At 47.0% G+C, this 23,982-nt stretch overlaps 1 protein-coding gene across 5 annotated transcripts; it reads right to left on the bottom strand.

The window, feature by feature from the left end:
* Positions 1 to 4,097: 4,097 nt before the first annotated feature.
* Positions 4,098 to 23,982, bottom strand: LOC311519552 (threonine synthase-like 2). 5 transcript variants are annotated; one of them, XM_084626171.1, is made up of 9 exons: positions 23,337 to 23,683; positions 16,238 to 16,473; positions 13,896 to 14,090; positions 11,832 to 11,984; positions 10,502 to 10,732; positions 9,470 to 9,618; positions 6,944 to 7,069; positions 5,893 to 6,044; positions 4,098 to 5,233 (listed from the first exon to the last, which is right to left on the bottom strand). In XM_084626171.1, exons 1-9 carry the CDS (start codon positions 23,429 to 23,431, stop codon positions 5,029 to 5,031), a joined length of 1,542 nt encoding a protein of 513 aa, XP_084482297.1. In that variant the 5' UTR covers positions 23,432 to 23,683; the 3' UTR covers positions 4,098 to 5,028. The 5 variants fall into 5 exon arrangements, with proteins under 5 accessions (XP_084482297.1, XP_084482301.1, XP_084482300.1 ...); XM_084626172.1 differs by lacking the exon at positions 23,337 to 23,683 and adding an exon at positions 23,715 to 23,982 and having other exon boundaries at positions 4,099 to 5,233; XM_084626173.1 differs by lacking the exon at positions 23,337 to 23,683 and adding an exon at positions 17,275 to 17,333 and having other exon boundaries at positions 4,099 to 5,233.

Genomic DNA, 23,982 nt, shown 5'->3' with positions numbered 1-23,982 from the left:
CATCACAACTGTCTCAATTGTTGTTTACAGGAATGCCAGGGCCAGTTACGTGCCTATTTGGCATTAAGTACTAGACTCTGCCCTCAGTTATGCCCATGCAGCGAGTCAGAATCAGCTGAATTGAGCAGATGTAAATCAAGAGAGTTTGGCCCCGAGAGCATGGCACTGAAGTAAAATTGCAAGTGTGTAGTAGTATAAAATGTCGAGAAGTCATTTATCTGTTAGTCTTTAAAGGGCCATTGGCCTTCTCGTTGTTTTTGTGGATACAGACTAACATGGCTACCCCTCTGATACTTAGCATAAAATGTATCCATCTCCTTCCTCCACGGCAGTTAAAATGTTCAACCTTTCCTCCCATCCCAACAGCTAAAACACTTGGCCATGCCCTGCTCAACACCTCTCTGGATTATTCTAACCTTCTCCTCTCACATGTTCCCGGCATGCCCCCCGCAACTCAAAATGCACCCTTGCATGATTTACAACGGCCCCCACAGTGGATTTTCCAACTCCAAAATGGTTTCCCACTGACTGGTAGCAATCTGGAAAGTCAATTTTCCACCACGTGATCAGGTGCCAACTCCATGGGTGCTCCAAAATGGCGGGTGCTGAGCCACGTCAACAGCCCCCCATCAGCTCCTCCCCAGCACACCCTGCTCTCCGGTGGGCCCTGTGGATCAGCACCTCCCCCTCCTTCCCCGCGCCTCCTGCCCGCCACGATCAGCTGTTTTGCAGCATTCAGGAGGCTCTGGGGGGAGGAGCGAGCGCATGACGCCCAGGGGAGGGAGCGGAACTGGGCGGGAAGGGGCAGGGCCTTGGGGGAAGGGGTGGAGTGGGGGCAGGGCCTGAGGCACAGCCAGGGGTTGAGCACCTCCCGGCACTTTGGAAAGTCGGCACCGATGCAGCACATGCTTCTCCACTGTCAGGGCAGCTCTTATGTGGGTGTCCCTGCTCTGGAGGGCTGAGGAGAGCTCGGCACACAGAGCCAGGAACGTAGCCTGGCACATCCCAGAGTTCTGCAACCCCTGCTCGTCATCCCAAGCCTGCATTACGATGCAGTCGCCGGTCATTACCCCGGTCGTCGGCAGGCAGGATCAAACCTGGGCCTTATGGAGCTTAGTGCACAAGCCTCTCCCGCATGAGCTAAAAGCCAACTGGCCCTTAGCTCAGGCTGCAGAACAGACTCATTAATCTCTGAGTGGTCTCGGTGCCGCAAGAGGGGACAGAACACCACACTCAGGAGGTGTGTGGGTTACAATCTCCCCAGTCAATGCTGGTTTCTCAGGCTCCACTGTTTGCAGCTGTTATGCGAATGTCACCACCAGCCGTGACTTGGTTCTTGCTACATCCCACAGCAGACTGACCTCCAGGAAATCGTCACGTTCCTCACAGGTCTTCCAGCGGCTCTGCAAATAGCATAAGGCGTCCCGTGCCCGCAACGCTCCTGACAATAGTGCAGAGCTGGGCAGGCTCCATGCTTCTGTCAGAGATAGTGGCCCGTGACAAATCCTGCACAGGTTCATGGGATTTTCGAAATAGGAGTGAAAATTATGGGCTAGAGGTGGCATTATGGGGGCACAGAAAGTTACAGGACGGGAACTTGACCCTGCAGTCCCAGTCACCCCTGTGCGACTCGTTTCTGCCCCACCATGCATTGCCAAAGCTTCCCAAATGTCAGTGCACTGGATGGCGGTGAGTTGCACCCTGGGATACCTACCCCATGGTGCACCATACTGTGCATCAATACAAGCACTTCTGATGAGTACGCACTGTGCCATGCAAGGAGCCAAGTACATACACGCACAAGCAATATACTAACTGAGGGGGCTTTATGCCCATGCGACTGGCGTGGGCAAAAGGTTGTAGTGTAGACATGCCCTATGTTATTCTCTTATTACTGTAATTCAGAACAAAAGACTCAAATTACCGAAAGGACTAATTTTTCAATTAATTTTAACTCAAGCTAATTAACGGATTTATTTGTAAATTCCCGTACAATTAAGTAGAGTAGGGCTCTGAATCAAGAAAGCACTTCACATGTGCGGAAAGCGAAGCGTACGCTTCTAAGTGCTTTCGGGCATTGGGGTCCAAGTGCAGTAAATTGGGGGAGAATACACTATTAACAGAGAATCCCGGTTTTAGCTGCAAAACTCAACTAAATCGCATCTGGAGCCAAGACCAGGACCTCCCTAGTTCTAATCCCAAACCAATTCCACATACTCCCATGCTGACCAAAAAAAAATAAAATAAAATAAATCTGTCCAGCTGCCAAAGCTTCCAGCTTCCAACCTTCCAGCTTCCAATCTACAATGCACTAATACATTGTTCCTGTGAGGAGGGAGCTGGCTGATGTGATTGCAGAGCCATTGGCCATTACCTTTGAAAACTCGTGGCGATCGGGGGAGGTCCTGGACAATTGGAAAAAGGCAAATATAGTGCCCATCTTTAAAAACGGGAAGAAGGAGAATCTGGGGAACTACAGACTCACCTCAGTCCCTGGAAAAATCATGGAGCAGGTCCTCAGGGAATCCATTTTGAAACACCTGGAGGAGAGGAAGGTGATCAGGAACAGTCAACATAGATTCACCAAGGACAAGCCATGCCTGACCAACCTGATTACCTTCCATAATGAGATAACTGGCTCTGTGGATATGGGGAAAGCGGTGGACATGATATACCTTGACTTTAGCAAAGCTTTTGATACGGTCTCCCACAGTATTCTTGCCAGCAAGTTAAAAAAGTATGGATTGGATGAAGGTGGATAGAAAGCTGGCTAGATCATCGGGCTCAATGGGTAGTGATCAATGGCTTGATGTCTAGTTGGCAGCTGGTATCAAGCAGAGTGCCCAAGGGGTTGGTCCTGGAGCCGGTTTTGTTCAACATCTTCATTTAATGATCTGGATGATGATCATTTGTCTTCCACATGGACACACACAAAACTGTAATTCCCATCATCAGGCTATGGTGACATCAAACCATGCTTGAGTTCATGAAGTTACTACAAGCCTTGGGTGCTCCATAAATTAAAATTTACCTTTTGGAGGTTGGGTTCGGCTTTTTGTTTTGTTCTGGTCATGCACGCATCCACATTTTAAGACAAAAAAACCTCTCCCCAGCATCTACAGCTTTCCTTAACAGAAACAGCTTCTCCTCTTTGGACGCAGAACGGCGAGTTTCATTGTTTGGCTACCCCCTGTTATTTTCAAAGATGTGACTTATACCGCATTTGAAAGTTAGTTGCCCACATTCACGAGTGCCAAATTGCCTGCCTACCCTGTGAGCCCTTGTAGTGGGGCAACTGCCCCACTCCAGTAGAACAAGGGTTAAAAGCAGCCCTGGAGAGGGCTGGGGCTGTGAAAGGCTAGGCTGATTGGGGAAAGCAGCCACAGTGGGGCCACACCCCAATCAGGCCACAGCTGGCCCTATAAAAGGGCTGTAAGCCAGGTGCTGAGGAAGTCTCTCTCTAACTCTGTAGAGAGAAGAATCTAGCTGCCAGAGTGAAAAGGGCACTTGGAGCAGAGCAGAGCAGGGTTGGGGAAAGGCCAGAGGAGCTGGGGAGCTCTAGCCTGGCAACTCCCCAGCCTGAGGGCTTGGTAAAGGCCTATGCAGGTACTGGCGCTGGGAGGTGCAGCCCAGAGATAGGCACCTGGTCCAACCTCCTTGCCAATGATGAGTGGCTCTCACAGACTGCAGTTTGCCCCAGTGAGCGGGGGCTAGATGACGACTGGCAGTAGTCACTGAGGCAAGGTGGGTTTAGAGGGTTGGAGGTTCCCCTGGAAGGGGAGACCCAGAGCGTGGGGGTACTGCTGGGGCAGAACCCTGAGGAAAAGGGCACTGGGGTCCGGGAGGGACATGGGGCCAGCGGCAGGCAAGACACCGGCCAGAAGGAGGTGCTCCAGAACTGAAAAAGAGTTAATTCCCAAACGACCAGCAGGAGGTGCCGCACTGGTGAGTCATCACTTCGCTACAGCCCTATTACCCCAACTGCCCGTTCAGCTCCATTATTTGTGCATGCAAATGGCCAGTTAGCTGCATTACCAACTGTGACAGGTTTCAGAGGGGTAGCCGTGTTAGTCTGTGTCAGCAAAAACAACGAGGAGTCCTTGTTGCACGTTAGAGCCGAACAAATTTATTTGGGCTAAGCTTTCATGGGCTAAAACCAGTTAAATGTATTACCGACTCTGCAAGTACCCCATCTGCAGGCATTGAATGTCTGTGCATGCAAATAAGGCATAGAATTGTCTGTGGAAAAATTCACATCCTGAATTGTGACGATTAGTCCCTGCAAGTATTGTTGAAGCATCATCTACAGGTGACAACTGGTGAGCCCTCTTTCAATTTATGATCTATTTTAAAATATGAAAAAAAATTAGATTGCAGTGCCCTCTGGTGGACAGTTAAAGAAACTGATAAAATTCAGCATTATCAAGATATCAAAAAATGGATACAGTAGCCAGAATGCAGCACTGATTTTACTTAGTGTACTTTGGACAACAGTTCATTTGTATTAATTATTCAAATTACAACATAACTTTTTAGGGGAAAAAAAATCATTACAGCAATTTGTATTCTATCCCTTTAGGGATTTTTTTCTAGGGAAGGAAAGATGCAGGATTGTAATAATTGTGTAAAGCCTTAGTTAGATAATGATTCATGTTTGTAAGGCACTTTGAAGATAAATGTGAAAGAACTTTTCCAGAAGCATTAACAGGGATAAAAGCAATATGAGTCCAGAGACTTTAAACAGGATTCTATCGAAGTTACTCTAAAAACCCTATAGAATTTGACAGACAGATCCTTTCTATAATTTTTTAAACCATTCCATAGAATTTGATAGAGAATTATATTCCTGTTACAGAATTCTATCACTTCAGTTACAAGTTATATGGAGACGTTATATTCCTCTATTGAGTTCATTAGGACTTTCTTAGGAAGGGAAATTATCAGACAGCTTAAGCATCATTAAGTCAGCCTTGTCTTTTATATGGAACTGCCCAGGCATGGCACTATTCAGGATCAGACGAACTCTACCTATGTGTGTCTGCGCATGGCGATGGCTTCTATTCTGTCTCTTAGGGTTTTTGCCCAGTCATCTTCTCTCCTCAGTGTCGTGGACCTGGTCTCCATCACTTTTAAAGCTTGTATATCGGGTGGAACTTCAGGAACAAGCTTCACGCGGAGCACGGCATCTGGGAACTTTGCTGCTGAGGCAGGTGCTAAGCAGCACCTGGGTCTGCTGTGAAAAGAGAGAGAGAGACCTAGGATGTCGTGTACTATTAGTAGTTCTGGGGTCAGTTGGGTGTAGACCCACCCAAAATAAAGGGCCCGTCTCCTCAGCTAAAGGGGCAGAACCACCAAGCCTAGGCTCTTAGCGATTTCTGGGGACAATTAAAGAGAAAACAGGAGTGGGGTCAAAGGTTAATAATGAGGGAGCCAGAGGGGCACACTGAGGAGAGAACTCCAGACAGCGCCCACGACTCCTCAAAGGTGTCAAAGGAGTCAATGGACACTGCCCAGAGGAACTCTGGCTGGAGGTCTGATCTGAAAAGGGAACGGAAATAGGCCCTATTGTCGCAGAGCACTCCCTGGTCCAGCTTCCTCCTCCCAGTGTGGTGGATGGTCGACCTGGCCAGTGCCAGGAGGAGGTTGACAAGAAGGTCCAGCAACCCTGTGGGGCACAAACGGGGTGTGATTGGATCAGGAGGTGCAGCCACAACCTCAGTAAGAGGTTATGAAGGAGCTGAAAGAGAGGCTGCAACCTGAGGCACCCATGCAGATGTGAGCCAGGATCTCCCTCTTGCCGCAGAAAGAAGCACAAATGCTGCTCTCATAAGATCACCCGGGATGTTAGCCACTTCCTGAAAGGAATCTGGCCTTCCATTAGTAGCTTCTTACTTGCTGACATGGCAGTCCATCTGCTGATAATGGTAGTGAACAGCCACAGCTGAGTGGGGACACAACAGGTAGTGATTATCTTCCCAACAGCGTCTCATTGCTTGAACAATGTCTTCGTCAGATGCTGAACATGAGCTCAGCGCTTCAGAAAGCTGGAGAACCAAGGAGAGGGAAAAAAACAGAAACAAAACCCCCAAAAATCATAGACAAAAACCACACTAGAATTTACAGATCAATGTCAAATCATTTTTAAAAATGTATTAAAAGTTCATTCTGTGATATTACCACTTGTATGTAAAACCTTCTTATTTGTTAGTATCTTGAATGCAAGAGAGACGGGTACTTCTGTCAGACACATTGATATCATCACCAGAGTCAGTCCAGCTATATCAGTTAATAACTGCCCTTTGTTGGCGGACACAATGCAACTGACGCCGGTATTTGAGGATATCGATCCCAAACCCTGATGTTTGTGATGGGTGAAATAATACATATCTTCTACGATTTAACAAGGGCATTGCTAGTGTTTCTTTCCCATGGAGATAAGAAACACTGAAACCATTAGTTTACTTTTCACCTTTGATTTTTCTCCCTTTCAGCCTGATGCTTGATTCACCAAAGCTCTTGCTTAAAAGGTTAAGCATGCATGTAGTCCCACAGAAATCCATACAACCACTCACAAATTTAAAGTTATGCACTTGGTTAAAAGCTTTGCTGGCTCAGGGTGTTGGACAGTGAAACTACATTGTCGGGGAGTGTTTTGGTCCTATGTACAAATAATGCACATGCTACTGGACTGGGGTTTCTAGGACTACAGGGGAATGTTTAAATCCCAACAAAATGATTGCAATTTTAAAAGATACCTATGCACACAGGTTTTGTAAACACCTGTCTTCCACCACCCTACCTACAGATACCTACATTTTAGGTTTGAGATGACGTGGCATGATCCCTTCAATACACTTGCAATATTAATATTTATTCTGAAAACAGTTGATTTAAAAAAATTGTGATGGAAAAGTATTTACTAAACACACATGAAGGGACTGACCTTTCTCTGCACTTCTTCTGGGAGTGTAAGGTTTTTCGACGTGTAAAACTGTTCCATCAGAGTTTTAATCAAGCTGCCATCACAGTCCGAAAGCAGCCACAAGATTCTCTCCATATTGTAAGGTTCCTAAAAAACACACAATACACACATGAACCTCCATCCACAAAGAATCAAATTCAGAATCTGGAGCACCGGTGATCTCTAGTTGGATACTTAGTGTGGTAGATACTACTGTACCGCACGGCTGAGTACCTCTTGTGTGCTCAATGAGAATTGGAGATACTCAGCTTCTTGCAGGATCAGGCCTTGTATATTTGTGTCAAAATAAATAGGGCTGGAAACACCCAGCTACCTGGCTCTATTCCAGGCCATTTATAAAGGTACGTCAGCACATTTGGGAGCTTTTACTGGCCTGTACATTGCTGTCACTATTGTCCTGGAATTTCTCCTCCTAGGAAACAATTCACAGCTCATTTCACATTGAGAGGGGTTGCCTGTATGAGACACTTTTCTGGTATAGCTTCAGTTTTGTTGGCCTTCACTCTCACCCCCCACAGGATTCCAGCCTCATTCCATGGCAAACAATGGAGGGTGCTCGCTGAATGAGTAGACATTCGATATTTCTCTTAATCTTCATTTGTACATGGAGAAACATAATGAAGTAGAAATAATGAGGAGTCCATGTGGCACCTTAGAGACTAACGAATTTATTCAAAGCAACCTGCATCCTTCCATGTATTTATACCTGCTCCTGTATTTTCGCTCCATGCATCTGATGAAGTGGGTTCTAGCCCACGAAAGCTTATGCCCAAATAAATTGGTTAGTCTCTAAGGTGCCACAAGGACTCCTCGTTATTTTTGCGGATACAGACTAACAGGGCTGCCCCTCTGAAACCTGTCATAATGAAGTAGCCATCTAGTGGCTTATGTGGAAGAAATTCTTTAAGGGACTGGTCTCAGTCTAGTTGCTAATCAAAACCTATAAACCACACCACGAAAACCACCAGTGCCATGGGAAGTTCAAGATTAGGGCCCCCTTGTGCTCGGCGTTGTCTGGACAAAGAAAGAAGATAGTCCTGACCCGAGCGAGCTCAGAGTCTAGGGGTTTGTCTACACTTGAAACACCTCAGTGGCACAGCTGCAGCTGCGCTGCTGTAGCACTTCAGGGTAGATACTACCAATGCCGAGGGGAAGATTCTCTCCTCGGCCTCGTTAATCCACCTCCCCAAGAACTGGTAAGTAGGCTGATGAAGAATTTACCGCTGTCTACACCGAGGGCTTAGAGCTGCTTAAGTCCATTGCTCAGGGGTGTGGATTTCCACACCTCTGAGCAATGTAGCTGGGTCAACCTAATGTTTTAGAGTTAGCAGGAGGACAAAAAAGAGGAAGAGGACCCCATTATATGGCCCAGTGATGGGGTGTGCATCCTAATAGGCCCTGAAGGGGTTAATGTGGGCCTGAGAGGCAAAAGACTCAGGTGTAGCTGATCATGAAACCTGCTGGGTAGGGGCTGGCTGGATAGTATAAAGCCAGGAAGTTGAGAGCAGAAGACAGCTGCAGGGAGATCTGCAGTCACTCCCTAGAGCGAAAGGGTGTTGGCCATGGACAAGGAGGAGATACAGTGGGAGAGTAAACCTGGGACCCTGCCCAAGACTGGGGATTCAGGCAAGAAAGGCAAAGTAGCCATGGGGAGCAAAGGAACCGCCGGTGGTAAACCAGAGGTAGGGAGGTGGAGTAGGAGCCCTAGGAAACAGCAACAGGGTCTGAGAGCAAGAAGCCCTAGGTTGTTAGTCACAGGGTCCCTGGGCTGGAACCCAGAGTAGCAGGTGGACCAGGGCTCCCCTACCAGCCACTGGCAAAATGGCACAGGACCTGCAATTGGAAGAGAAGATTGCCTGAGACAACATATGAACAGCTTGTCCAGCGTGACATTGTTACCCCAGAACAGGGGGATAATATAGTGACCTGGCTAGAGGTCAGGAAGAAAATTAGCAGAATTACTGACATCTTGGCAGAGACCCAGGATTTTTTCATTGCGCTCCTGGATGAAGAACATGGTCAACAACTCCACTTCTCAGGCACAATGGAACTTTCTACCACAGGGGAAAAGCTCGTCTATACAGGAGACAGAGCTGTCTCAAAGGCGGTCTGAGACTGTGGAATGACCTATCTGGAACTACTGACCATCACAAACCTCCCCACTTTCTCCAAATGCCAGGGAAACGTCTTCAGTCTGCTGTTGGTAGTATAAACACAGAGCAACACGTTAACAAAACAAAAAAATCCATAACAAAACACCACACTGCACACAGAATTCTCCCACTAGGGAGACAATCAGAGAGAGAATGAACCACACATGACATGTTAGTTACATCACTTCATGCACTACTGGAAGGCACTCAGACTCTGCAGTAATGAGGGTGGTGTCAGAACACTGTAGAACAGAATCTGGAGAGCAAAATAATTTTAGTAGATTCATCATTCAACATAGTATATATGATCTCTCCTTCTTAAGCAGACACGTACCTGAATATCCATTGCAGAAGCTAAAGTTGGCTTAACGCTCCCCGAGAACGAGAAATCTCCATGCTGAATTGCCCTGTGCATAATGTCGTTATTATTCACCACAGCGACGAGTCGGATTGGGAGTCCCATTTTCTGGGCGATATATCCAGCTGGGAAAGAAAGCAATTACACCTGGGCTTCAACCCCGTGATGAAATGCTCAGAAAGCGCATTAACCAATAAAATCATTGCTCCTCCATTTGTGCAAATTTATCAGGAGAGGCCAAAAATTATGTTCCATAAAGCAGCTCTATCTTTAATATACAAGTATAGCCCAAAGAAACTACAGCTCCCTGTATACAATGCTCCATTTGAGCAGCCTCACAGCAAGAGAGAGCACCGCATGGTTGGTCCTGGACTCTGCGGCCCCCACCATCCTATTAAGAGATGTTGTGAAAAGAGGGGCCTCTGGAAGATGCTTTTCATTCAAATAGGATGTGACTTTTGAACTCTTGGCAACATGCTAATGCAGCTTCAGGCAGATGCTCCTGAAATATCATGAATGCAACTTTTTACATCACCCCTTGTATTGCTTTTCCAGTAGATATGATTCCCCTAAAGTTAAAAAGGTCAGAACTGTAAAGTTAGGAGAGAGCTGTTACCATGATTGCCCCTCCTGCAAAATAGTATAGAGTTCATGTGCAAATGGACGTATAATAAGCCACAAGTACACACAGGCCAGATTAGTTGTACTACTACAAATGTATTCACGTCTAATTTAGAAAAATTAGATCTGCAGTATTTTCTCTCTTCAGTTTCCAACTCATTCTCTTCACGTGTATTTCTAACATGCTCATCCCCATATTATCTATATATGGCACCATAGCACTATTTGGGATTATCTGTATCACGTATGGCACCAACAATGCTGTTTGTTCTTAAATATTACTAATCATGATTTAAGTGGTTCAGAAAAAAAATACAACCTCCCTCTTTATCACAAACCAGTGTTTGGTTTTAAGACCCAAAGAATGTCTCCCCCACCCCACCTAACCTGTGAGGTTTCCTCCAGCCCCTGTTGGCACAACAATTTTCACAGCCGGAAGTGGAGTCATGTCCATGGATGGGGTGCATTGAAAATAAGCATAGAAGTAGTGAGCGATCTGCACCATAATCCTAGACCAGTTGATTGAGTTCAAACTCATCAGATTGTGTTGTCTGGCAAAATCTGCATCAGCGAACAATTCTTTGATCGACTCGTCAATTTCATCACTATTTCCATGAGCTGTGGAAAAAGAGGAAGGAACAATCAGGAGTATTAACTGAAGTGTTGCTGAAATTAGTGAATTAGGCATAAAATAGTTGTTTTCGCCTACCAAATAGGATTCAAGATCGATAGGTTATTCTAGCCATCGAACTGGAGCTGGGGTTTTGGTTCAGCCATCACACATATAGAGGGTCCAACAGCAATATTTGGATCCAGATGTGGGTTCCAATTCTAAATTACTCAGCATTCCCAACTTTTAAGAGTGTTTGGATCTGGGACTTTGGTTTGAGCTCATCTCTAGGTTATTCCAAGGTCATAACATGAACCATCAGCAGAGTCAAGACTTGAATGCATGTCTTATGGCTCCCAGAGTGCTGCCTGGGCCAAAGTGAGTCATGAAAGATCCTTCTAAGAAGAAAACTGACCAGAACAACTCAAACTATTTACAAGGGAGGGGAAGACTGAGCACCAAGGAGGATAAATTACCTTGGAGGGAAGGTCTCATTCTTTTAGTGCAAACCAATTATCTGTGTAAATACTATTCAGACACTGGGGAATAGTTTTAAACCTATGACTAGAAAAGAAGGAAACCTGAGCAGCTCTGAGTCAACTGGTGAACAAGTCAAGAGAGTAAAGCAACTCCAACTAGCCTCCAATTAGTCAGAGGCCTGGCGTTCTGAAAAGTGAAACATTGAAGTAACAGTCATGCTGAATAGAGAGAAGCGGGAGAGGGTAATATATTTTATTGGACCAACTTCTGTTGGTGAGAGCGACAAGCTTACAAAGGGCTCTTCTTCAGGTCTGGGAAACATACTCAGACCTGAAGAAAAGCTCTGTGTAAAAGCGAAAGCTTTTCTCTCTCACCAGCAGAGGTTGGTCCTATAAAAGGTATAACCTCACCCACCTTGTCTCTCTAATTTCTAGGGACCCACATGGCTACAAAATACTGCATACAAGTCATGGTGATTGATGGCCCAAAATGGTACACCCACAGTGGGAGCAGCGTGTAACACAATTCCCCCGAGGCTTTCTAGAATTAATGGCCAGTTCACATTGGGACTGACTTTACCATCAACCCAGAAATAGTATAAAATAGATAATCTAACAACATGCAAACCAATAAACACATGGACGTTCTCTTCGATCACCGTCGTCATCTGCAGTTCTTGTATCTGGCTGCAGAGACCTTTGGGTAATAGAACAAAGATATCCATGTTGTTTTCCCCTCGCACACTTTCAATTGCCGCACTACCGGTGTCTCCCGCAGTTCCTGTTTCACATGAAAATAATCAAGGAGAAAATAATTATATCTACTAATTAAGAGTTAATTAAAGACTGAAAGATCAGCCACATTTGTGTTTTCACACAAAAGAAGTATCTCAGTCTGGGATACTTTTGGTTAGTGCCGGCTGTGTGGCATTTAATACTGGAAAATGAACACCTCCCAATAGGCAAATGTCTGCATCACAAACCACTACCACCAGTGGCACCAAAGAATGAATGGGAGGCTGAACCAGTAAAGATGCCTTCTAGGTCAAGTGAGGCATACTGGCTGCCCTGTTCCGGAGATAACCCTGGAGACTTACATACTAGTTATCAATCCAGTTCCATGCATAAGCACTAATATGAGGCTAGAGTATATGGACCATTTTGGTAGCCTCTGACTGGCATAAATTCCAAGTACATTGCTTGCACCCATCTGTTTAGCTGTAACCTACTGTAGGGAGCCAGGGTGGCTCCCCTCTGAACCAGAGGGTAAAGAGCCACCCTCTCAGCCTGATCCCCAGAAGGGGATCAAGCTTCCGCCAATCCCCGGAAGGGGAAGGGTGGGACAGGAAGTATAAAGGGCAGGGCCCTCTGCCCAGTGAAGAGAGCATCAGGGAGGGAGACAGAAACAGGCTGCTGGCTGCTCCCTCGCGATCCTGCTGCTGACCCAGGCAAAGCCCTGGGCAAGGAGGAGCCTGACCGGGAGGAAGGCCTGTGGCAACCAGGGCTGCCAGCCGCCGAATACCCAGAGGACCTGGAGGGGCCTGACTGCAGCCCGGGCCAGCATGAGTCCGATACCGAGGGGGAGCAGGAGTGGCCCGCAGCGGAATACTCGGAGGAGATGGAGGGACCGGAGCTGCCCGCAGCGGAATACTCGGAGGAGATGGAGGGACCGGAGCTGCCCGCAGCGGAATACTCGGACGAGATGGAGGGACCGGAGCTGCCCGTAGCGGAATACTCGGAGGAGATGGAGGGACCGGAGCTGCCCGCAGCAGAATACTCGGAGGAGATGGAGGGACCGGAGCTGCCCGCAGCAGAATACTCGGAGGAGATGGAGGGACCGGAGCTGCCCGCAGCAGAATACTCGGAGGAGATGGAGGGACCGGAGCTGCCCGCAGCGGAATACCCGGAGGAGATGGAGGCACCGGAGTGGCCAGCAGCGGAATACTCGGACGAGATGGAGGGACCGGAGCTGCCCGCAGCGGAATACCCGGAGGAGATGGAGGCACCGGAGTGGCCCGCAGCGGAATACTCGGACAAGATGGAGGGACCGGAGCTGCCCGTAGCGGAATACTCGGATGAGATGGAGGGACCGGAGCTGCCCGCAGCGGAATACCCGGAGGAGATGGAGGCACCGGAGTGGCCCGCAGCGGAATACTTGGACGAGATGGAGGGACCGGAGTGGCCCGCAGTGGAATACTCGGACGAGATGGAGGGACTGGAGCTGCCCGCAGCAGAATACCCGGAGGAGATGGAGGGACCGGAGCTGCCCGTAGCGGAATACTCGGACGAGATGGAGGGACTGGAGCTGCCTGCAGCGGAATACCCGGAGGAGATGGAGGCACCGGAGCGACCCGCCTGAGAGACCGGGTAGGAAGTAGCCCAGGGGCCGAACTACACCGTGGGGTGGGTGTGTTTGGTCAGCGGGTGCGGACGGCCCCGCTGACCCAGCGGCGGGACTTTCGCCTCCCGCCACTGTCAGGGCCCTGGGCTGGAACGCAGTGGAGTTGGGTGGGCCTGTGTTCCCCTACCCCGGCGCTCCCCTGCCCGAGGGGAGCGCTACTGACTCGTGCCGGCACACCTTCCCCGCTAATTCCCCAACGCCCGGAAGGTGTGGCTGAGGCCTGCCAGGGAGACCATAGCTCTCCGTCGCCCCTAGGGGCTCGGAGGACCGACCGACACCTGTCACACCTACCAACTAGAATAGTGATGTGCTTCTTCCTTTTCTTCAGGAAGTACTGTAAAAACTGCCCTGTGCAGGACAAGGACAAGTCCTTAAAGGCATAAGTTACACCATGCCAGAGCTCCAAAACATTCAGCCCATCCTTCAGCCTGGCCAGATGCACAACGTTGTTGTGCCGGAACCTCCGGAAGGCGCTGTCAATCAGATCTGGAGGGAAGCCGTTGAAGGGGACTGTTAGAACAGGTACCAGGAACAAACCTCCAACACATCACCTGCATGATCATGGTTTGCCAAGCTCATGAGAATCTTTACTGAAAAACCAAAGACTCTCCAGTACCACAGAGCTGAGGAAGTGATAGACAGAAGCCCAACACATTATTCTCTTACAAATTAAGAGTCTGCTCCTCAGTGTAAATTGGACAGCTCCACTGACCTTAACAGAGCCGTGCTGATTTATACCAACTGAGGATCTGACCCAATCAGAACTATTTGAACAATTAAAACAAGAATCAACCAATGTTGCAGTGAACCAGCTCAGGTGGATGGTCCCCACTGCCCTCTAATCGACGCAGTGAGACTTTGGATAGGTGCTATAATAAAATCTAACTGTATAAACAGAACTGCGCAACTGTCTGTCAGAGGCCGTTTACAGTTGACAGCTAAGGAGATGCTGCTTTTACAGCAGGAGAATCCAAACTTTTTTCCCACTGTCGGAGAGAAATTTGAGCTTCCATGGAGTGCACCACAGTGACATTTCTGAAGCACCAAAAGGCCACTGATTTGTTACAAGTTTTCTTTACCAAAACCTACACCTGGCTTCATGTTACATGCTTGTTTTGTGATCCATTTTGCCAAGGGAAAATATAGAACCAGGAATTTCTGGTAGAAGAAGGAATCGATTTTCTACATTTGCTTTTACATCTGTTTTCAAATATGTGTTACTTAAAACAGTCTGGGCCAAATTCTGACAGGGTGCTACCCAAAGGCAGAGAAAAACCCACACACACAGCAAGAGAGGAAATTTCCTCCTTAATCCTGTCTACACCAATCAAAAACCACTTAGGGCTTCACAGGTCTTCTATGATAGGAGCCACAAAGGTGACAGAGCCTGCTTGCTTATCTTTTCCATGCACACCCTGGGATACACCAAAGGTCTCATCTGATACGATACCATGTTCCTAGGAGTTTTCTACATGGAACAGCAGTGTGTGGCTGGCGCTGCTGCAGCCAGCATAAAGGTGCCCAAAAGCACTGATTTTGCAGCTTTATACACACTGTATTTGCACCCACTTGCAGCAGAGATCTGCCTTCCTACAGCAACCTGGGAAACTGTATTAGCCATTTAAGAGAATGATTTTTATAGACAGAGACAGAATTTGGCCCTGTGTTTGTTTAAAGAGACTCTTCTGCTAGTCTTCAGAATAGAAGCAGATTTCCAACAATCTAGTTCAATGACAAGTGGATGTAACAATTGGGGGAGAGAAAGGACAGGGTAACATTAAAAACATTGTGCTGGAAATGGCCCACCTTGATTATCATACACATTGTAAGGAGAGTGATCACTTTAGATAAGCTATTACCAGCAGGAGAGTGGGGTGGGGGGAGAGAAAACCTTTTGTAGTGGTAAACACCCATTTTTTCATGGTTTGTGTGTACAAAAACATCTTCTGTATTTTCCACAGTATGCATCCGATGAAGTGAGCTGTAGCTCACGAAAGCTTATGCTCAAATAAATTGGTTAGTCTCTAAGGTGGCACAAGTACTCCTTTTCTTTTTATTAAAATAACTATTGAGATTCTGGCCAGTAAGGGCCTCCATAGGTCAATTGAGGATCAGGGTTATTAGACTGATGGATTAATACAGGGTCACAGTGATTCTCAAACTTTTTGTATTGGCGACCCCTTTTACACAGTAAGCCTCTGAGTGCAGCCCCCCCCCCTTATAAATTAAAAACATTTTTAATGTTTAACATTATTTTAAATGGTAACTTTATAACCCTGTTCTTCAAAATGGATTTACCTTTTATCATCAATTTCACATTAAGACTAACACACATTTTTATTGAATTATTGTTATAAGCAGAAAAGAATTTTTTAAACCATTACTGTTTAGTACTGGGGTTGTGAAGAAACTTTGCCAATATCACTTTTCACAGCAGATTTAGTGCCCCATCGCCACCCTTATGGCACTGCCTTCAGAGCTGGGCAGCTCATGACTCCCACATCATAACCTCACAACCCCCTGATAGGATGCGACCCCCATTTCGAGAACCGCTGTGGTAAAATAATAGTCTCATCTAAGAGCTTTGATACAAATAGTGTGACCCCTACAGCATGTTTCTGGTTTGCGTTTACCATTCAGCTCTTTCCGTGGGATTAGTTCAGATGAGATGAAGAGTGAACTCAGCTCTTTCACCAGCTCTGGATAGGAGAAGGCACTCCATGTTCGCAGAGTGTTATAGTCCAGGGTAGGGATTTCCTGGGGCACAAAAAGGCCACCATCCGGTGCATAGCCAGAAAAGAGGGCTCCTTCAAAGTCAACGCTCCTGGCTTCTCCTCGAGTGCTGACGTACCTCATGTTTCTGGCGTCACTGCAAGAGACGTGACAGTTACACCAGGGGGAGAAGTCTGGGGTATCGCAAGACAGGGAGACAGACTGACGGGTATTCTGTGGCTGCTGCTGTTATGCCCTTTACTGATCTGTGTCATGGAAACAAGGAACAGGACTAATTCACCAAGGCAACTAGTTCTGTGGAAGTAAAAAGGAGTATTCTCAGGCCAGGACTCTCTGAGGAGATTAGAGGTACTCTGCATATTCCATGGGGCCTGGGAAATTTATTTGGGGAAGAATAGAATTCAATGGCTTCCGAATGCAGGGCCTGATCCCAAGAAGCGCTCAGCACCCACACCTCAGAATGAGACCCAGAGTGCGGACAGGAACTCCAAGCCCCAGTGTGTCCTGAGCCAACAAGGCAGGGGGAGCCTTACACACTTAACACTGGGAAACCAAAATTCCAGAGGATTCTCCTCTTACAACATTTAGTTCTCTGCAGCTTGAACCCCCTCCCCTCCGTACATGCCCCAAATATATTTAAATTCACTTATTTTCAAATCAGAAAAATAAACGTCTCCCCGTCTTTAAAAGGACCCAGGCAACAACAGGGCCCAGGCAACCTGCCTGGGCCAGACCCATCTCTCCACTCTCTTCCAAGACGTGCCTCTGGCAGCCACAGCTGCAGTGCAGCCTAAAGACGTACAGTTTTGGAAGCAGTACAGGACAGCCTGAGTAATGGCCCCCAAGCCTCTGGTTAGACTCTCCCTCCTGGCTGACGCAATGCTCCCAGCAACTCCCATCCAAAACATTCCCTCCCTCCCCACAGCAAATGCTTTACAATTCAGTTTCCTTCTGTGTCCAGTTCTAAGCAGCCTGTTGGAGTCCCCTTCACAGCAGTAGGATCCCAGTTGCTGGTCGTTCTTTGAGAGGTGGCTGAGCAGTATTATTTGCTGTGCATTGGCTCACTGCGTATTTCTGACGCTGTCAAGGCAGAAGTGGATTCAGCATCTAGCGGGCATTAGAAACACCACTCGATTGGCTGCACAAAGGCGGCATGATTATTACTGCCACAGTCGTGTTACGCAGGAGGGCAGGGTAGATAATCATAGTGTTCCCTTCTGGCCTTGTAATCTATGTAAAAGAGCTGCATTTTCTGCACCCTTTCACTGAGCCTTTCTAGCATAACCTGAAGGGACTTTTCATTGCAAACAAAATCCCAAATTGATACAAGGGACATGATGGCCCCACCCAGCGAACTATTGACCCTGCAAGTCAGAAAACTATTTGCAGGAGTTACAGTATTTCAGAACTTCAGCAGCGCTGTTTAAAGCCAGGAATTTGTTTGGTTTTGCAGCTGTGGGAGTGATAAGAGACAGAACCTTGCTCTAGTCCTCCCTCAAGCACAGCATAAGAGCGGCTACAAAGTTTGACCCATATGAGAGGCCTGGACCTGGAACATGGGCTTTGTGCCTGTCAGTTGTATGGGAAAATTCTGAGCCTGCCTCCACTGAGCCAGGCTAAAATCAATGTGTTCATCTATCAGACTTCTGGCTGAGTCACACGCGGTGTCTGTAGGTAGAACAGAATAAACCCCTTCCGGGGTACTCAGTCTTTAACTTTTCCTGGCCCTGGTATAGGGCCATAACCAAGAGCTTCCTCCCTGTCTTCCTGCAGCTCTCCCTGGGCTCAGTCCTTGCTCAGTCCCAGCAGCCAGCCCAGAGCTCCTTCCTAGCTCCCCCCCCGGTCCCTGCCCACACTGGGCTGTCCAGGGATCTGCTGCTCTTTCAGCCAGGCAGGAACTCAGGCCCCTCTCTTCCAGCTCTGGGCAGCAACTGACGGACTCTGTCCCTGCTGCTCCTTTTTAAATGGCCGATTGCCAGCTCCTGCAGCAACTCTGATTGGCTGCTTCCCCTGCAGCCACTCTAGGCTGCTTGGAGGACTTCTCTTCTGCTCCTCCCTGGGACAGGGGGTAGCAAGACCCTGAGGCCTCCAGCAGGAAGCCAAGGACTGGATGGGACTGGAGATTGAACTACTCTCTTAGGCCTATAGGGATCGCTCTAGTGCTATACCTGCTTCTCCCAACAATATAGGGCTGTCCACACTGTCACTTAGATCGGTGTAAGTTACTTCACTTGGAGGGTGGCTTATTCACTCCCTGAGTAACATAACTTATTCTGACATGAGCAATAGTGTGTTTTAAAATTTAAAAGTGGGACAAGTTCACCTCTAGAATGTAACTTAATCTGCTTCAATGGATTACACCAAGGATTAATTTGACCCAGGGCATGTCTACACTTGGACCCCCAAGTTAAGCACCCCCCCGAGTAAAGCCCCCCACCCCAGTTAAGCACGCCACCCCTGCACTCCCCAAAGCCCTGCCCCTAGCCATAAGCCCACTCCCACACACCCAAATTGCTGCTGCTCTTCTGGGGCTGCCCAGCTCAGGCAGTCCCTGAGCCAGCACCAGCTGCTGCAGAAATCATGGAAGTCATGAAAAGTCACGGAATCCGTGACCTCCATGACAGTCTCTCAGCCTTAATGATAACATAATTCCACTAATGCCTCACGAGGATGTTAAAGTTAGACATTTTAAAATCAGTGGATCCAGATAACTTTCATCCAAGAGTATAAAAGAGCTGCCTGACAAGATCACTGGCCCATGAATGTTGATTTTCGATAACTCCTAGTGCCTGGGGGAGTTCCAGAAGACTGAAAGAAAGCTAATGTTGTGCCAGTATTTAAACAAAGTAAACAGAATGACCCGGGTAATTATAGGCCTGTCAGTCTCTGACATCATCCCAGGCAAGATAATGGAGCAGCTGACACAGAAGTTAATTAATAAAGAATTGAAGAAAAGTAATATTTCTAGTGGGGTTGTGGGGTTTGACAGGGATCTGTTCTTGGCCCTACTTTATTTAATGTTTTAAACAATGGAAGAAAACATAAAATCATCATGGATAAAGTTTGCAGATGACACAAAAATGGGGAAGTGGTGAATAATAAATAGGACTGGTCACTGATCCAGAGCAATCAGGATCGCTTGGTAAACTGGGCACAAGCAAACACTATGCGTTTTATTATAGCTAACTGTAAATATATACATCTAGGAACAAAGAATGGAGGCCATACTTCCAGGATGGGGGACTCTATCCTGGGCAGCAGTGACTGAAAAAGATTTGGGGGTTGTGGTGGATAATCTGCTGAACATAATTATCATGTCATACCAGGGTGACCCTGTGGCCAAAAGAGCTAATGCAATCCTGGGATGCATAAACAGAGGAATCTAAAACAGAAGTAGAGAGGTTATTTTACCAATATATTTGACATTGGGGTGACAGCTGCTGGAATACTGTGTCCAGTTCTATGCCCACAATTCAAGAAAGATGTTGATAAATTGGAAAGGGTTCAGAAAAGAGCCACAAGTATGATTAAAGGATACAAAACATGTCTCATCAGTGATAGACTCAGAGCTCAAACTATTTAGTTTAACAAAGAGATGATTAAGGTGTGACTTGATTTTGGCCTGTAAGTACCTTCATGGGGAACAAATATTTAATAATGGGCTCTTCTATCTAGGAGAGAACGATGTAACACGATCCAGTGGATGGTAGCTGAAGTTAGAAAAATTCAGACAGGAAATAAGGCATACATTTTAAACAGTGAGAGTAATTAACCATGGGAACAATTTACCAAGGGTTGTGGTGGATTCTCCATCACTGGCAATTTTGAAATCAAGATTGGATGTTTTTTTCCCTAAAACCGCTGCTCTACGAATGATTTTGAGGAAGTTCTCTGGCCTGTGCTATGCAGGAGGTCAGACCAGATGAGCATATGGTCCTTTCTGGCCTTGGAAAGTACAAATGCCTCAGAATCTCAGCTTTCATTGCAAAAATCAGATTTGAAGCCATCATGTTTGTGGATCAAAACTGGAAAATCTGAACACTAAAGGCTTAAAAACAGCAAAGAAAAAGAGCCTAAACTTATTATTTTTTTAAATCTCATGATTTTTCAGAGGCCTGAATAATGATTTTTCAATCTGGGGGGTTACACACAGTATTAGACTGTAAGCAATTTGGTGCAGGGACCATCTTTTTGTTCCACGTCTGTACAGCACCTAACACTATGGGTTCATGACTGGGGCTCCTAGGCACACCACTGCAATACAAATAATAAATCATCATACAGCGTAGGCAAACCTTTGGCTTTCCGATTCAGGCATGCAGCATTGGAAGCAGGAGGTGTCCCCGCACCACCCAGAAAGCTCTCAGACAGAGCAGGGTGAGATTTTTCAGTTAAACTCCCCCTCCCCCACAGAAATACAGATTTGGGTCGACCAGAATGTTTCCAAATTTGTGTTGAATTCACCATATTGGTTCAATCGGGGGAAAAAATGGACATTTTCAAAAACAAAACTATTCAATTTTTTAATTCAAAATTACTTTTTATTTCAAAATCTCCTTTAATTTCATTTGAAAAAACACTTCAAACAGCTGGAGAATACAACATGCTGGAGGGCCCCAGAATGAGCCTGGTCAGAGAGCCGAACAATCAATGACCAACCCAGCACTTTTACGCCAGCAGGGGGGCGCGCTCGCCCTTGCCATGTTTATTTACAGCTTTGGGGCAGTGTTTTGCACCCTGTCCAAGCCAGAAGCATCAGCCCCGCACAATCCAAAGCTTCTGCCAGGGGTAGCGTCTGCTGGCCCCAGCCACGGAAATCACACTGGCCTTCAAATCAGAGCTAGTCACCACCCGGCAACAGGGCGCTCTGCAGACACTCAAGCACTGAGAGCCGCTGGCCCCAGGGCCCAGCAGGAGGCGGGCTGTGGGGTGCAGGAGCCCAGGCAAATACCGCCCTGGTCAGTTACCGGCTTCAGCCCCTTGGAGCTTTGGAAACTGGCAACTGATCCAGCCCATCCCACAGAGTGTGAGTGGGTAAGGAGAGCCCAGCCCCAGCCAGTAGGCTGCAAGGATGCCCCAGCAGAAGAAAGCAATGCCCGCTCACTTCCGAGCAGGGCTCAAAGCAGCCCCATACAGCCATCCTTGCCCTGCCCGAAGCAGCTGGGGTTTACTTACTAATCAGCAAGGCATGAGGCATCAGCCACCCAATGCACAAGCCGACTAGACTCCGAGGTGGAACGAAATCAGGAGTCCCCAGTCAGTGAGCTCTGCTAAGCTTTATTTACTAGCCAGTAGCAAACTGCTCTCAGCCTTTGCCTGTGTGTGAAAACAGCCCCCCACTTCAACTCAAATGTGGACTGCAGACTCCATCCGGTTGTAAGCCAAAAATCTGCATAAAGATATTTGCACTTCCATCCGTCCACGAATCTCAGGATGTTTCACAAACAATAATGAATAAAACTATACACTCCCACTGGGAGGTAGGTAAGCAACTAAAATCCATGTTATACAGATGAGGAAACTAAGGCACGGAGCAGTTATGTGACTTGCCCAAAGTCTGACAACAAGCTAGTGGCAGAGTCACTAAAACCCAACTTTCCTAGAGCCCATTCCTCTGCCTTAACCACAAGCCAATCCTTCCTCTCTTCTAGCTTCTTTTTCTTGCATCAGTTTATATAAGTTTGGTTTTACATGGCTGTATTTGGGGGAGGATGAAGAACTGGGACTTCTATTGGCTCACAGCTGGACAAAATTTACCCCTAATGCCCCTTCTCTACTTGTGCTACATTGATGACATCTTTGTCATCTGGACACATGGAAAAGAAGCCCTTGAGGAATTCTACCATGATTTCAACAATTTCCATCCCACCATCAACCTCAGCCTGGACCAGTCCACACAAGAGATCCACTTCCTGGACACTACAGTGCTAATAAGCGATGGTCACATAAACACCACCCAATACCGGAAACCTACTGACCGCTATTCCTACCTACATGCCTCCAGCTTTCCTCCAGACCACACCACATGATCCATTGTCTACAGCCAAGCTCTACGATACAACCACATTTGCTCCAACCCCTCAGACAGAGACAAACACCTACAAGATCTCTATCAAGCATTCTTACAACTACAATACCCACCTGCTGAAGTGAAGAAACAGATCGACAGAGCTAGAAGAGTACCCAGAAGTCACCTACACCAGGACAGGCCCAACAAAGAAAATAACAGAATGCCACTAGCCGTCACCTTCAGCCCCCAACTAAAACCTCTCCAACGTATCATCAAGGATCTACAACCTATCCTGAAGGATGACCCATCCCTCTCACAGATCTTGGGAGACAGGCCAGTCCTTGCTTACAAACATCCCTCTAACCTGAAGCAAATACTCACCAGCAACCACACACCACACAACAGAACCACTAACCCAGGAACCTATCCTTGCAACAAAGCCCGTTGCCAACTGTGCCCACATATCTGTGCAGGGGACACCATCATAGGGCCTAATCACATCAGCCACACTATCAGAGACTCATTCACCTGCACATCTACCAATGTGATATATGCCATCATGTGCCAGCAATGCCCCTCTGCCATGTACATTGGCCAAACTGGACAGTCTCTACGTAAAAGAATAAATGGACACAAATCAGGTGTCAAGAATTATAACATTCAAAAACCAGTCGGAGAACACTCCGGTCTCTCTATTACAGACCTAAAAGTGGCAATATTACAACAAAAAAAACTTCAAAAACAGACTCCAGCGAGAGACTGCTGAATTGGAATTAATTTGCAAACTGGACACCATTAAATTAGGCTTCAATAAAGACTGGGAGTGGATGTGTCATTACACAAAGTAAAACTATTTCCCCATGTTTATTTTTTCCCCCTACTGTTCATCAGACGTTCTTGTCAACTGCTGGAAATGGCCTACCTTGATTATCACTACAAAAGGCTTTCCCGCCCCACCCCCGCCCCATGGTGGTAATAGCTCACCTTACCTGATCACTCTGGTTACAGTGTGTATGGTAACACCCATTGTTTCCTGTTCTCTGTGTATATAAAAGCTCCCCACTGTATTTTTCACTGTATGCATCCGATGAAGTGAGCTGTAGCTCAATAAATTGGTTAGTCTCTAAGGTGCCACAAGTCCTCCTGTTCTTTTTGCGGATACAGACTAACATGGCTGTTACTCTGAAACCAGTAAAAACCTGGATTCAGTTTTCTTGAATGCAAAGCTATTTATTTGAAAGAATCACAAACAGGCAGCAAAATGGCTATACAATGCCTCTTCCTAATAAGTCCCCAAGCATTAACCCCGAGTAACTATGTTGGCCCTACACAGTATCCTCATTAGCAAACAAACCAAGCATAGCTACCAGTCCTAGATGAAGGCCTTTCTTTCTTCTCTTCCTCTCAAGCACTTGGTCTGTTAAATATCCCTTGGAGCAGAGTGCTGGCTACCCTGAAACCCTCTGGCTCAAAAGTCCCCACAAGTCCCTTGTAGCAGGGTGTTGGCTACCCTGTGTCCTTCATCCTACAGCATCACGGGCCTCTTCAAATGTTAATTGGGGTGAGAACTGAGCAGATGATATTCCCCGGTATTTATACCCCTTTTTCGGAGGAGTCACATGTCCCCAAAATATG

The sequence above is a fragment of the Lepidochelys olivacea genome (assembly GCF_965140295.1).
Source record: "Lepidochelys olivacea isolate rLepOli2 genome assembly, chromosome: 4".
NCBI classification, from domain to species: domain Eukaryota; kingdom Metazoa; phylum Chordata; order Testudines; family Cheloniidae; genus Lepidochelys; species Lepidochelys olivacea.
The sequence above is the reverse complement of the archived record's forward strand: the minus strand, read 5'-3'. Positions and strand labels throughout refer to the sequence as shown.

What these genes read in the sequence shown, in the direction of transcription:
- LOC311519552 (XM_084626171.1), bottom strand. Translation starts at nt 23,431, where the DNA reads ATGCATACAGTGAAAAATACAGTGGGGAGCTTTTATATACACAGAGAA. An exon ending in GGCTGGAGGAAACCTCACAG is followed by an intron (nt 9,619 to 10,501) that starts GTTAGGTGGGGT and finishes TTTCTTTCCCAG; the next exon opens with CTGGATATATCGCCCAGAAA. An exon ending in CAGAAGAAGTGCAGAGAAAG is followed by an intron (nt 6,045 to 6,943) that starts GTCAGTCCCTTC and finishes TTGGTTCTCCAG; the next exon opens with CTTTCTGAAGCGCTGAGCTC.